This window comes from Hemicordylus capensis, chromosome 1, assembly GCF_027244095.1.
Source record: "Hemicordylus capensis ecotype Gifberg chromosome 1, rHemCap1.1.pri, whole genome shotgun sequence".
Taxonomy (NCBI): Eukaryota; Metazoa; Chordata; class Lepidosauria; order Squamata; family Cordylidae; genus Hemicordylus; species Hemicordylus capensis.
The window spans coordinates 135,734,107-135,749,257 of NC_069657.1; the positions used below are offsets into that span (position 1 = coordinate 135,734,107).

Below are 15,151 nucleotides of genomic sequence, written 5' to 3' on the forward strand. Positions count from 1 at the left end.
GGTTCCCCCGCTGCCGCCCGTGTCTCTCCCGGTTCCCCCGCTGCCGCCTCTGTCCCCCTGCGATCGCTGAACATGGCCGCCCGTCTCTGGGCGGCCGTATCTTTCTTGGCCGTTCTGGGCATGCGCGGAGCGCATGCCCAGAACGGCCGAGAAAGACACGGGCGACACGGCATCATGCTGGAGGCCTTTATTATAGAGGATAAAGCTTTATATACCAAAGCTTTATCTTTTATGCAATTAGTAGGATCCAAAAATTCACCAATACATTGTCCATCTTCAGACCAGCACTGACCAATCACGGTCACCTAACAAGATACATTTCTCTAGAGTTTATGTGCATGTCTATCCTTGTATCACAATAATGCCACTGTTCAATATTTGCACCTGCAGCATTTTTGCAAATACCCAGACAGGGAGTTAAACTTAGGTTTTCATCTTTTTATTTTTCTCCAACATCACACAGTCATACTAATGTTGATAACCCACATTCAACCTAGATTCAAATGATTGTGTGAACTAGGCCAGACACTGCTGGTTTCTTGTCTAGGGCAGCCCTGTCTGGCATTGAGGTCTTGGGCATTTTTGAATTTCAGAATGTGTGCAATGAAGGAAATGAAATTGTATGACTTGGAACACAATTCAGAGAGCCAGCGTGGTGTAGTGGTTAGAGTGCTGGACTAGGACCAGGGAGAGCCAAGTTCAAATCTCCATTCAGCCACGAAACTAGCTGGGTGACTCTGGGCCAGTCACTTCTCTCTCAGCCTAACCTACTTCACAGAGTTGTTGTGAAAGAGAAACTCAAGTATGTAGTACACCGCTCTGGGCTCTTTGGAGGAAGAGTGGGATATAAATGTTAATAATAATAATAATAATAATAATTTAAATGGGGCTTTAGTTTATCCCCATTTTAAAAATGCCTCTGCCATTGCTTTGCTCCTGTACAGTTGTTTGTTCTTTTTTTGTTTAACCTAGTATCCATATTGTCCCTGTGTAAAGAGGAAGTCTTGGCATTAGTATTCTGTTGGCTGCCAAGGCAGAAACTGGAGGCTGGGTGTGTAATCAGAGTGGGTTTAACATGTGATCAGCATTGGTTAATAACATTGGATTTTACAGCAGCAGGGTCTTCTGTTCTAATTAAAAGTGACATCATAACAAAATGGAGCATGTTGGGATTTGGGAAAACAGCCTCGTGGGGGTGGGGTGTGTGTGTGATTTCCACTGTAATGTGTGTCTTTTAAAGGGAAACTTTTCATGGTTTTAATCATCAAAGGCTTTTCAGGGATTTAGCAGCCATGTTAAGCTAAATGTGTTTGTGTAGCCAAGAACCTGTAGTACTAGTGAGGAATATGTTTCACCATTTTAACACACTCTCTATATGTTTGGGTGAATTGAATTCTGTTCTTAAAAGGGCTTGTTCTGAGGGTGAATAGTAGAAGAATAGGCAACTGGTGACCCAGGAGCTTCCCATCTAGTCTCCAATACAGCCCCAATCCAAAGTTTTGTCTCCACTCCCCAAGATATAATCTCAGTCACTTTTTCCTAAACAAGCAGAAACTGAGGGATTTAAAATCTTCTGTGTTCCTCCTCCATAGTGTGTGTGAGGGCTTGGCCGCAGCTGGCCCCCAGTCTAACCATCCGTTGACACCAAGAAGACTGTTAAATCTGAGTGACTACTTAGGCTTACAGTCACTAAACCCTCTGCCATTGAAAAACAAGATTAGAACTTAGTAGTGTGGTAAAAAGGGCAGGTAGGCATGAGGTGGGACTAAAATAACGGACAGACACCAGAAGACCTGTTAAAACCAAGAACAAGTTTACTTGTGATAAAAAGGTTTCAAAAGTGCAGAACAAACAAACAGAAACCAGTGCAGGAACAGTAGATGAAAGATGAAGTTGGCAAGAGTACAAAAACTACGAAGTACAAACAAGCAAGCTTGCTAGCTTATAAGGCCTAGCAGGCTTCAGTAAGACCATCTCCCTCACTGCTATCTTCCCTAGCAGTTTCAGCCTGATCTTATACTGCTAGTGTTCTAGTCTTCTGGCTCACACAACATTCAGCAGCAAAAGGTCTAACAGATATCTTCTCTCTTGGCTTTCCTCCCGCTCCCCTGGGCTGTAACACTCTCTCCCTTTTATTCAGTTCTAAAGTGGTAACTTGGCTAATGAGAGAGTTTGTCACCTCAGGCAGCTAGAACCTTCTTTCTCTGCCTGATTGTCAATCAGTAGTAACAGTTTACAACTTCCCCTCCAAAACTCTGCAGCTAACCACTTTTACCTCAAGAGCTACATATCAGAGGTAGCAACATTTTTAACTCTCACAGAGCTTGGAGTGGACAAAGAACAAGGCAAGTACAAATCACAAATTGCAATCCATAAAACAAAGTGGGAGCGGATCATTCAGACTGCAAATACCAAAGTGTCATTCAATAGTCTGTTGCTATTCATGCTGGAGAGGAAGCGGTTAGAAATTTATGTGCTTATGTTTCTGCTTGGGTGGGAATCAGTGGGTGGAACCAATATTAGTGGGTGGAACCTTCAACCTTTGCTTAGTCTGAAATACAAACCTGTAAAATGTTTTGCCAACTGGATGCATACTAGTATGGTATAGCAGAACACAAGCAATGTGTGTACAGCTGATAAGCTATAATAATATGCCACTGAGGTTGTTCACTCTTGTAATTGAAGCGGAGTTGTCAAATGGAACAGAACTACTTTGAAAGATGTATATGGCCCATTATTAAAAATATCAGCAGTGCTAGTCTCTCATCACAAGTGGTATTTGATTATGTATATGGGAGACACAGAATCGTGTACCAAAAGCCAAAGAAAATAATACTCAGAATGGTGAGAGCATAAATTCACATAAGAGAAAGGTGTATTGTGGCCGATGATTTTTGCTTTATATCACTGTAAGTAAATTGGAGACGACACCACAAAAGTAGTTTGCCCTAGATGTATAGCTCTTGAGATCCAGCATTTTTGGAACTCACTCCTGATCATGTTTGTTGGGTTTGTTTTTGTTTTTAAGAGTTTGTGATCCGTAAAAGAAGACAGAATGATGTGCTCGAGAAGACCAATAATACTGAAAAGCCTACTGGAGGACATGGGATGCTGACTAATCGGGAACCCATTAAGACAAGTTCTACAGAAGTGCCTCTTCCATTGAAAGTTCAAGCAAGAACAATATCGGATAATACTGCAATCAACCTAACAGTAGGGACTACATCAGTTGCAAACAAGGCTACTACTACCATGCCTGTAACTACTGCCATCCTTCAACTTACAAGAGGATCAGCAACCATAAGCACGACTGGTAACCACATAACCACAATTGGTGGTAAAGCAACTGTTGGAGCCCCAAACTTCTCTTCGGCTCCAAATATCCCTTCTCACGGTTCATCATTGGCTACCACATCTATCCTTCCAAATGACAGTACTACTGCAGTTGAGAATACAGCAAACTCCAAAGGGACACACATTAGTGAGTTAACTTCAAGAGAAGATAATAAAATGACAGAACCTCTTCCTAAGACTGTTGCTACTCCTGGCTCCACAACAACAAAATACCTAGGGCTTCCCACATCCCTCAGAACAGCTTTTACACCCAGTACTGCTGCACCTTTTGGCTCTGGCACTGCTGGAAGTAGCTCAAGACCAGTAAACTTGCCTACTTCTGCAACATCACCATCCCTTTTAGCAGTTACAAGCACATCTCTAATAACTACAAGACCAGCTGTGGTTTCAACAGCTACAGCAACAACAAAGTCAACAACTCACTTTCAGACAATTGTGATTGAGATGATAGAGCCCCCTCTAGTTAGTGTGGCTCCTACAGTCTCTACAAAGGGTGCTGAAACCCCTACAGTCTCTACAAAGGGTGCCAAGACCTCCCCTATTACACAGCAAGCAGAGATTGCCAGTCCACTGGTGATGACAAAAAACTCTGTCACTTCCTTGACAACGCTTTCAACTAAAATTCCAATAACTTCATCCAAATCAAAAGCCATAGAACAAAGCAAAGAGCAGGACACGGGTGGCAGGAGTAGCTATCAGCCAGCAGATGTCAGTTTGCTCTTAGCAGTGCTTCTCTTTGGAATCCTGTTTTTCATAACAATTGTAGTTCTATTTGTCATACAGGCCTATGAGAGCTACAGGAAGAAAGACTACACTCAGGTGGACTACCTAATCAATGGGATGTATGCAGACTCAGAAATGTGAAAGCAACAGAGATGCAAAGGAAGAAGCTTAATATATACAACTGTTACTGAGGGAGGTTGAAAGCCTAGGGTGGTTTGTCTTTCAATTCCCTGTCTTGCCTATAAGACCAACTGAAAGTGCTTCCAAATTACTTTTGGTGCAATTTAGGAGAAATGCCATGTATTCTACTTCAAGTATTTTTATTTTTTTTAAATTCACAGTTACAGGTTGCCATGGATATATCACTTCCAAAACTGCCGTATCGCTTCTGTTGTGCCAGTTTTGTTTGCCATTGCAAAGGAAAATACAGTCCTCCCAGGACTGTGTTGCTTCATAGACTCAGTTCCTCAGGTTCTTCTAATGTCCTACCTATTCCTGTGTGACAAAGGGTGAAAATGAACATTTCCAAAGAAAGGGTTTTTTAGAGCCAGCATAGCTATTACCTGCAAGCTGCAAGGGACTGTGCCTATTGCTGCTAGTCCAAATGGCTGACCATGGACTGCAGTATTGGTGCAGATGGCACAACCCAGAAGAGTGACCAGTGCAAACACCTTGTGCAGGATGGGGCCTCTTCATTAGGGTACGTTTTAGCTTCAGTACTTCTAGCTACAGTGCTAAACCAGCCATGGGGGAAACTGCTGGTGCAAGATGCAACCCAAGGATGATCCTTGTTTACAGGTTATAAGGAGTTGTGAAGAAGGAAAGCTCCCTAGAATTGCTAAGCATAATTTTTACTCCCTGTGGGGGAATGTTGGTGGAACAGGTATCTTGTTTCACAAGCTCCCTGCTTGTTAACAATTTGTTTACTAGACCCTGCTTAATGCTGTACTATCCCCTGATCATGATGGTTCTTGCCTGAGGTGGCTTTGCACTTCTATATGATTTTATTTTTGTACCCACTCACTTAATAAATGAGGCCCTAGAGGGCATGTAAAAGCTTGCTTGTTCTCTTTTTGGTTTTTTCCATTATTCCTTTCCCCCCTTCACTTCCCCATCTCAGTTTCTCTGATCGATAAGACTTCCTGATGACCTGAATTCACAAGCAAACTGCAGTTTACCCCTTCTCTGTAAGATTCTGAGCATTCCTTTGCATTCATGGTGCATCTTAGTCTTGTGAGTTGTTGAATATGCATTTAGACTACAGACTAAAGCATGCAGTCTTGAGGCTTTTGTTGAGGTGCATGCAGTCTTGAGGCTTTTGTTGGCCCACAATCTGAAATATGACTGTCAACTAGGAATATAAAACATTCCAGTCTTGGGAATCATTAAATACTCATGCTGACCTGTAGCATGCATAAATCATGCAAAGGAATACAAAACACCATCTAGCAGATCCATTAAACATAACAGAAGGAACAAGGAATGAATATAAAAATGAACTACGGTATATTGGAACTAATGAACTCATTTGAACATAATATAATCAATATGAAGAATACCAACAAAACACAAAATGCACAGACCAATGAATCAAATGGGAGAACTGTATAGTCCATAATAAATGTGAAACGTATGAATAGAACTGGACGTAAAGACAACAGCACCCTTTTGACGCTGTTTCAAGATACTTTCTCAAGTATTTTTTAACAGTTCATATGTTCTCCTATTAATGTCCATATGGTCTTCATTGGAATTTCAAAACTTCATTGTTGTTCAGTCTTCTTCATAGGGGGTCATAGGTCTCCTCCTATGATCGCACACACATTCTATAAAACATACATACATACATTCATACATACATAGTTATAGTGTGTGTGTATAAAATCTCAGATTAGTGACATCATCATGATCTTCTCACATTAGAAGAATTTTTCATGCTTCTTAACAACGCTCATGTTGATAAACCTAAAAAGTATTTGAGAAATAAAAAGTATTATTGAATGGCTAATGCTGAGTAATATGATTCACCTGTCTACAAACCAGTGATTATAAAACACCTTTAACCAAGTGGCAATTCCAAAAAATATTGCTTATTTCAGATCCTTTACGCTATTTGTGTTGTGCTAAATCATACAAAAGCCATTTCCATTTTAAGGGGGAAATTGTCCAGAAAACTACCTTTAGCATCAGATATTTATTTATTTATGTTTGTACCGCCTGATATGTATGTCTCTAGGCAGTGTATAAAATTTCTAAAATTTCAACAGATTTTAAAAATGGCACAATAGAATAAAATAGTTATTAAAACAAGTTTTTAAAATAATTGAAAGCCTGCGAACACAGGACAGTCTTGAGGTTCTTCCTGAAAACAAAAAGAGAAGGAGATGCTCTGTTACAGCAGGGAGCATATTCCAAGCCCTGGGGTAGCCACAGAGAAAGCCGGTCGTGGGTCGCCACCAAACAAGCATAACTGGACCTCTTCAGAAGATCGTAAAAGGTGGCAGGGTTTATGACAAAGGAGGCACTCTCTTAAATAGCCTGGACCCAAGCCATTAAGGGCTTTATAGGTAATTGGCAGCCAGTGCAGTTCTCTTAAAACTGGTATTATGTGGTCCCTTCGTGTTGCCCCAGAGACCAGTCTGGCTGCCACATTCTATACCTATCGTAGTTTCAGGACTACATACAAAGGCAGTCCCACATAGAGTGTATTACAGTAGTGCAGCCTGGAGGTTACCAGCATATGTACCACTGTTTTAAGGTCCTTCACCTCTAGAAACTGACATAGCTAACATATCAGCCGAAGCTGATAAAAAGCACTCCTGGCCACCACCTCAACCTGAGAAACCAGGGAGAGATTTGGCTCCAGGAGCATTCCCTAGCTACGTACCTGATCTTTCAGGGGGAGTGTAACCCCATCCAGAACAAGCAGATCTGAACCATCTCTCGGGTCCTGCCCCGCCCCTAGTCAGTACCTCTATCTTATTTGGATTCAACTTCAGTTTGTTATCCCTCATCCAGCCCATTCATGTCTCCTGGCAGGCATTAAGGGAAGAGATGCCATTTCCTGATGAGGTCAGCATGAAGTAGTAGATCTGGGTATCATCAGCATATTGATAACACCTCGCACCAATTCTCCTGATTATCTCTCCCAGCAGTTTCATGTAGATGTTAAAGAGTATTGGAGACAGTATGGAGCCTTGTGGGACTCCACACTTTAGTTCTCGCTTTGCAGAACAACGGTCTCCAAGTGACACCATCTGGAATCTGCCAGAGAGGTAAGAGCAATACCACTGTAAAACAGTGCCACCCAATCCTATCTCCCTCAGAAGGTCCAGAAGGATTCCATGGTTGATGATACTGAACACCGCAGAGAGATTGAAAGGGATCAGCAGAGTCACACTCCCTCTGTCAATAGCCAATTGGAAATAATCCATCAGACCTACCAAGGCAGTCTCAACCCTATAGCCCACACGAAAGCCAGTTTGAAATGGGTCTAGATAATCTGCATCATCCAAAACTGCCTGGAGCTGAGAGGCCACCACTCGCTCAACCACCTTGCCTAACCATGGAAGATTAGAAACAGGTCTGTAATTAGCTAACTCTGAGGGATCCAGTGTAGCTTTCTTCAAAAGTGGTCTAATAATAGCCTCCTTAAGACAAGGAGGCACCCTGCCCTTCCTCAGAGAAACACTTATAATATTTACCAGACCCTCTCTGATAATATGATTATCAGATGAGATAAGCCAAGTTGGGCAAGGATCAAGAGAACAGGTTGTAGGACGCACAGTCTGAAGCAGTTTGTCCACTTCCTCAGGAGTCACGAACTGAAAATTATCCAATCTAATCCCGTAAGAGCAGCTGCTGGACACTCCCACAGTAGACTGCAGTAACTGTGGAATCCAGCTCAGCCCAAATCAAAGATATTTTATCCACAAAAAAGTCATATAAAATGTCACAGCGAGTGACCAATGGTTCCAAGTTTAAATTCAAGGGGGAGGGGCACATACTAACCCCTTCACAACACTAGACAACTCAGCTGGACATGAATTAGCGGAAGCAATGCAGGCAGAAAAGAGCTGCTTCTTTGCCACCTGCACTGCCAAAGCATAGGTCTTCAAATATGCTCTGTGTTGTGCCCAATCAGACTCACACTGAGTCTTCCTCCACTTGTGCTCTAATTGTCTACTTCGCCACTTCAGCTCCTGTAACTCAACCGAATACCATGGGACCATCTTTAAAGCAAGTCGAAGAGGATGTTAGGAGCTATTGTGTCTACTGCTCTGGTGAGTTCATTATTTCATCTTTGTACCAGAGCATAGACAGATTCATTAGCAGAGCCAACCCTAAATCCCTCCAAGCCTTCGTGGAATCCTATTGGATCCAGTAACCTCCTCAGGCGGACCAATCTAATAGGTCCTTTACCCCTGCAGAGGTGGGTTGTGGCTGTAAGTTCTACCTTAACTAGATGGTGATCTGTCCATGACAATGGGGAGATGATAGGAGTCCCTCACCATGGAACACCACCCTGCTCAGAGCAAAAGACCAAATCAAACGTGATCAGCATCATGTGTCGGACTAGAGACCAATTGGGATAGGCCCACAGTCGTCATGGTCGCTATGAACTCTTGAGCCACTCCCGACAGCCCAGTCCCAAAATGAACATTCACCACCACTACCAACCTGGGTGACTCCAATGCCAACTCAGTAACCAGGTCTGTCAGCTCAGTTAGGGACTCCACTGGACAGCGGGGTGATTGATACACCAGCAGTAGTCCCAGTCTATCCCTAGGCTTAGATACACACATTCAGTATAGGCCAAATCCCTGGCAGGGATCCTGGTAAGGGAGATTATATTCTTATAGACCACAGCCACCCCACTCCACCCCACCTCCCCGCCCACATCCTCTTACCTGCTCCCATGGAGTAATCCTCTAGGATAAGCTGGGACCAAACTGGACCACTAGCTTCTCCCGACTAGGTCTCTGTAATACATACCAGGTCAGCTCCTTCATCCATAATCATGTCATGGACTACCTCAGATTCATTTTGAACCGACTTGGCATTACAGAATAATAAGGTGAGGTTCTGTGAGTGGATGGCATTGCTCTCCAAAATCAAAGAGGTGGTAGGCCTGCTGGAAGGGGAAACAGCAATTAAATTTCTGAATTCCCTTCCCCTATAATGGCCTGCTGGCCTATCAATGCCTTATCTTGGTCGATTCCCCACCACCACTGGTATAGTTGCCCCAGGGTCATCTCCCATCTCCCCATCTCTGTTCAACCCAAAACACATACCTGCACCAGGCCTAAGTGCTTGGCAACAATGAAGTGAGCAGGAATCTTCCTCCCAGCGATCCAAGACAAGGCCCACTCCAACCCTCAGTCCCACCCCCAAAGGCCGTCACCAAAGGCTGTCCCCCTTTGGTAGCTGCCTGCACCAGCGGCTGTGCCTCTGGCTGCTGCCCACCCTAATAAGCGCCAGGAGATCAGAAGCCCAATGGCTGTGGCTCTCACCCCCACCAACCAAGCAGTTTGGCCAGGTGCAGGATATCAAAACACAATTAGAGTGAGCTCTGCCCCAGATAACAAGCAGGCTGCAAAGAAGAGGAAAAGAGCCCAGAAATGCCTCGGCTAGACCCTTTTCCCACCCAGAAGGAGAGTGGAGCATAGAAGCCAGATGAAAACTCCTTCCTGCACAGCATGTCTTCCAGTTACTCTTCTGGGGTATGACAGCAAATTCCATGATGACAAATCCAGACATGCAGACAGCACTAGCTAATGGCCCGGTTGAGCATTCTGTGTTTGGAGTAAAAGTGTGATCTAGTCGGGTCCTAGGTGCAAGTTAGCAATACCCCTAGAAAACAGTTCCCCTGGGATGGTTTATGCTGTGCCCATTTCTCTCTCTCTCTCTCTCTCTCTCTCTCTCTCTCTCTCTCTCTCTCTCTCACTCACACTCACACCTTGCCTACCTCTATCTCTCCTCCCCTTCGCCCCAAAATTTCACTCACACATTCACTGACTTGTTTACACACAGCACAGGGCTGAAATATCCACAGACCTCCTGCTTCCCCTCCGATGTGGTTGATTGTCACCTGGAAAAAATGTGCTCCCCCAATACGCAATATCATGATTGTAGACTGTCCTCCCACATAACTGGAAGTTTGACTACTTAGCCTTCCTCCCCCACACAGCTACATAAATGTATGTATACATTTTAATAATAGACTCATTGTATACTTGCAACTTTCAGCAGTTTTTCAAAATTAGTAAGCTGTTGGTTCAAATGTGTGTGCATTTTTAAATAAGTTCTAGGAAGAACATATATGTTAGAATTTTCTCACCAGAACAGAATGAGGAGATGGAAGGATGGATTTCTCAATCCACTCGTTTTTCAATCTTTTCTGGATCGATTCAGCAGAATATGTCAGAAATACAGCAAATATATGGGCATTTTGATACCACTAGCAAAGTAACATAGGAAGCTGCCTTATACCAACCAAGTCAGTCAGATCATTGGTCCAATTCGCTCAATATTGTCTAGACTGACTGGCAGTAGCACTTCAAGGTTTCAGGTAGGCAGGAGTCTTTCCCGGCCCTACCTGGAGCTGCTAGGGACTGAACCTGGAGCACTCTGCAATCAAAGCTGATGCTCTACTTTTAAGTTATGGCCACATCCCCGCAAAGATACAAGTGAATATTGCTGCATACAAAGGCTTACTAAATGTTCTTCACCTACAAGGTCAGTTTCATGAAGAAACTGGACAGAGGCAGGCTGTGTGGAATGAAACAGCTTGTATGACTGAGCTAATCTGAGTCCCTAATTTTGTTTGTTATATTGCACACTGCATTGCTTGGAATCCTATTTCACATTAGTGTCAATATGGAGGTCCCAACATGTTTTATTGATTTTGTGACCTGGCTATAGTGTGACTCTCAAAGGACAAGCTTAGTTTCATAATGAATGAAAATCAAAATGGAGTCATCATGTAGCACATGTTCACTCTCCTCCTACAAGGCAGAATGAAGGGAAGTGGATGGTTGGCTGGCTCTCATCAAACAGAACAGAAAGCAAACCATTCTCTTCTTTCACCTAAAATTGAGGCAAGTAAGGGGCTTCGTAAGTAGGACCCATCCTACTTGGGACATGGCAAGATGGGAGCTAAAACCTGAATGTGACACCACCTGTAATTTTATTACAGGGGTCCTTTTATAGTAATACCACATTTTAAAAGGAGATCTGCTGCTTTCTCATTAATTCTTGCTGCTTTAGGGAGTTTATTTAGTTTCTTGCACTTGCAGAGATGAGCCAACAGGTTGTGCTGTTGTGCTGCTCATGATTGATACAGATTTGTTCTCCTAGCCGAGCCCCAGAGGTTCTGCAAAGCAGGAGGTGTTTCCAGAGCCTGAGAATTCTACATTCTGCTGTCTGCTATTCTTCTCATTCTCTTGGCTGAAGACTCTCCCCCTCCCTTTGTGAACTCTTTTTAAATTAGAGATATGCCACTAGTGCATTGAGATTAACCAACATCCTGCTGACTTCAATTAAAAAGAAAACTCTTTGGGTAGGAATGCACATCTTTTTCAATATAAAAAGCAAACATCTGTGTACACTGTACATGCAGCATCTTAGGCGCTTTGCTCTATCATGCCAGGGCAAGCAAAAGTTAGTAAGTATGACTAATGTGACCCCTGAGACTGCAGTCTGCTAGATACCCCTGGTCAATGTATAGCATACTATTTATTATTGGGGTTTTTTTAATTGTTATGCTACCTTTCTACTAAAAAAAATTATCCCCAATCTGGCTTACTCAATTTTTTTTTGTGGGGGGGGGGGATGAACTAACAGGACTGTCATCCATTTAGTTACCTTTAGTTAATTGTATGACTATTAATAGGTTTAAGAAGTAATAGTTCTGAAGCAAAAGGCATACTTGCTTTGTTTTTCAGTACAGGGGGATCCCGTTATCTGTGGGAGTTCCGTTCCTGCCAATTTCCATGGTTAATGAAACCACGAATAATGGGGCATTAGGTCTACAGTGATTGGGGGGGGTTAGGTTTTCTGCAGGGCAAAAAACATGTGGAAAAGTGTTTTCTACACAAATGAGCTGCACAATGGCTCCTTTCTTCAAAATGGTGGCCGGAAATTACCTTGGGGATCATTTCTGGCCACCCCAAAACTACAGATATGCGAAAATTAAAATATTTCCTCCCGCATATACTGATGTTGGGTGTCAACATGTTGCCCAACTACGAATAGACAAAAACACGATTGCTGTGACCGCGTGTGTCGAAGTCCGCCTGTAATTTTGTTTTTTATTTTGATGGTCAGTTTTTATACCACTTTTCATAAGACATCTGAAGGCAGTTTACAAAAGTTAAAATACAATAAAACTCCATAAAAACCACATTTAAAACCTTAAAATCAGTTAGTAAAAACCATAAAACTTAAAGTAATGCGTATTGCAGAAGGAAGTTCTTTTTTAATACTTATATGCCACCTTTTGTTTAAAAATAACCTCAAGGCATTTACAACATATTAAAATAGTAACACAATAAAACAAGGCAACATAAAATTGATTTAAAATGGAAAAATATGATTAATATACTACTTAAAAATTTAAAAAATACCATAAAAGCACACATAATCTTACAGTATAATTTCCATACCTGTAATTGAATAAAACAGTCTTTAGCTGCCTCTGAAAGGCAAGAGAAGAGAACTTTGATTAAAAAGTGGTGTAGTATTAGTCAGTGAGTATTGCTTGGAGACAACCACAGAAAAGCTCCTGTCCCCTGTGCATGACAATCAAGCCTCGAAAGGTGTCAGCAGGTAAAGCAGAGCTGCCCCCCAGCAGATCTTGTTGGGTGGGTAGAATTACTTGGGATTAGGAACAAATCTTAAAATATGTATTCCAACTGTAAGAGAGGGAAAGCGGTGGGTTGATGCTTGCCATCTGCAGTTTTTATAAGTACTTGTATTTAAAAACATTTTAACAAAAATCTGCTGTCTGAATAATCAGTTACCCTGGGACTAAACAGGTGCTCAAATTAAGCAATTTAAATCTAAAATACTAAAATACCTTGCTGCTGGCCATCCTCTTCTTTCCTTTCCTTCAACTTTTCCAAGCATTATGGACTTCTCAAAGGAGCTGGGTCTTCACATAATGTGTCCAAAGTATAATAGTTTGAGCCTGGTCATTTGTGCCTTGAGTGAAAATTCTGGATTGATTTGTTGTATGATCCATTTGTTTGTTTTCCTGGCTGTCCATGATATCCTCAAAAGTCTTCTTCAGAACCACAGTTCAAAAGCATCAATACTTTTTCTGTCTTGCTTCTTCAAAGTCCAGTTTTCGCATCCATAGAGTGTCACTGGGGAAAACCATTGTCCGAACGATTCTAATCTTTGTATGTATAGACACATCACGGCATCTAAATATCCTTTCCAAGGCCTTCATTGCAACCCTCCCAAGTGCTAGTCTGTGGCATATTTCTTGACTGCTGGATCCTTTACTGTTGATGGTCGATCCAAAAAGGCAGAAGCTATCCACCACTTTAATGTCTTCATTATCAGTTCTGAGGCTGGCTGCTGTACCCATTGTCATTAAGTTGATCTTCTTTACATTTAGTCATAGTCCCATTTTTTCACTGTGCTCCTTAACTTTCATTACTAGAGTTTGCAGATCATCCACATTCTCAGCTATCAGAGCCGGTCCTGGGCTGCGCTGTGAAAGCAGCGCCAGCCTTTTAACTCCTGAAGCAGCCCCTTCAGGCGCTACTTAGGCTGGCCCCCATTCGGGAGCTAAACTAGCACCCCTTGTGTCTGACATTAGATGCTGGGGGCATGTCGGGGCCACGACACGTGGCCCCTGTATGGTTGGCGGCTTGGGTTCTTTGAACCTGTTGGCCTAATGGTGGCTCTGCCCCTTAGCTTTTCTGAAACCAGCTTGGACATCTGGCATTTCCCTTTCCCTGTAGGGCTCTGGGATGATCCTGAGCATTATTTTGCTAGTACAAATTAGGAAAGTGTTATCGGGAAAGGGGAAGAGAATGATGGTAGAATGCAGTGGCTCCACCTTCCCCACCCACAGAGCCTGGACTGCTGTTGTATTGAGAAGCCAGCAGGGCACAACTGAGAGCAGTTTAAAGCTGCCTGCCTCATCCAATCAATAAATCCCGGATGGCACTCCCCACCCCCCGCCAATGTATTGACTTGACAGTGAGCAGCAGTACTCAAATTCCTGCTGGTACTATATTGGGCAGCAGCAATATAGGAAGATGTGGAAAGGCATCATCTTCTACTGCGCAGGAGGAGGCAATAGTAAACTCCTCCTGTATTCTACCAGAGAAAACCACAGGGCGCTGTGGGCACTAGGAGTCGAAATCGACTTGACGGCACACTTTACCTTGCTTTAAGGTTTGGTTTTGGTACAGCAGTCAGGAAACCCTCCACTAAGAGAAGCCTCTCCTTTGACTGCCCCCTGTAGGTTTGTGACAAAAACCTTGGACTAGTTCTTGGCTATAAGTAAGCCAAGACATTATCTACCAGAAGAGAATGGTGAGAGGAAGATCTGATCATCTTGGTATGTAAAATTTAATTTTAATGCTGCAGATTTACTTTCAAATGTGTTACTCTGACAGATGAGCACTTAGCAAAATAGCTTCTAGAATCCAATTACAGACATTCATTAGTAATGAATAATAATTGCAAAGGACAGTAATTCATCTGTGCAGCTTAGAGTTCTCATTAATATCAGACACGCAATAACTGCCACAAATAGGAAAAAGCTGCTTGAGAACCAAATTGTGGGAGAACAGGCCCAGCCATAGAGCAGAAAGTGGCATACAGGATCTTCAGCAAAATCAGGCTTTCTGCATTCAGACTTCTGGGGTTGGGTGGTGGGTGGGCAGCTGTGTTCATACATTACAGGAAAAACAAAGAAAGGTCTTGTGGTACTAACTGAAGACTAACTGAGCAGAGGCACCTTTTAAAGTGATGGTTCTTTTCCATTTAGCAGTGGGAGAGCAACTGGCCCTATCCACCCCTGGCATCTCTCCAGTGGCTGTTGTTGGTGTCT

General features: G+C 42.8%; 1 protein-coding gene across 8 annotated transcripts in view; it reads left to right on the forward strand.

Moving 5' to 3' along the window:
• C1H11orf24 (chromosome 1 C11orf24 homolog) overlaps window positions 1-5,137 on the forward strand; it is a 45,153-nt gene extending 40,016 nt beyond the window's left edge. For all 8 annotated transcript variants that reach the window (XM_053285363.1, XM_053285357.1, XM_053285358.1 and 5 more), the window contains one exon: window positions 3,029-5,137. In XM_053285363.1, the coding sequence (XP_053141338.1) occupies window positions 3,029-4,218 (1,190 nt within the window). In that variant the 3' untranslated portion in view covers window positions 4,219-5,137. The remainder of the gene's footprint in view (window positions 1-3,028) is intronic.
• The last annotated feature ends 10,014 nt before the right edge of the window (window positions 5,138-15,151 follow it).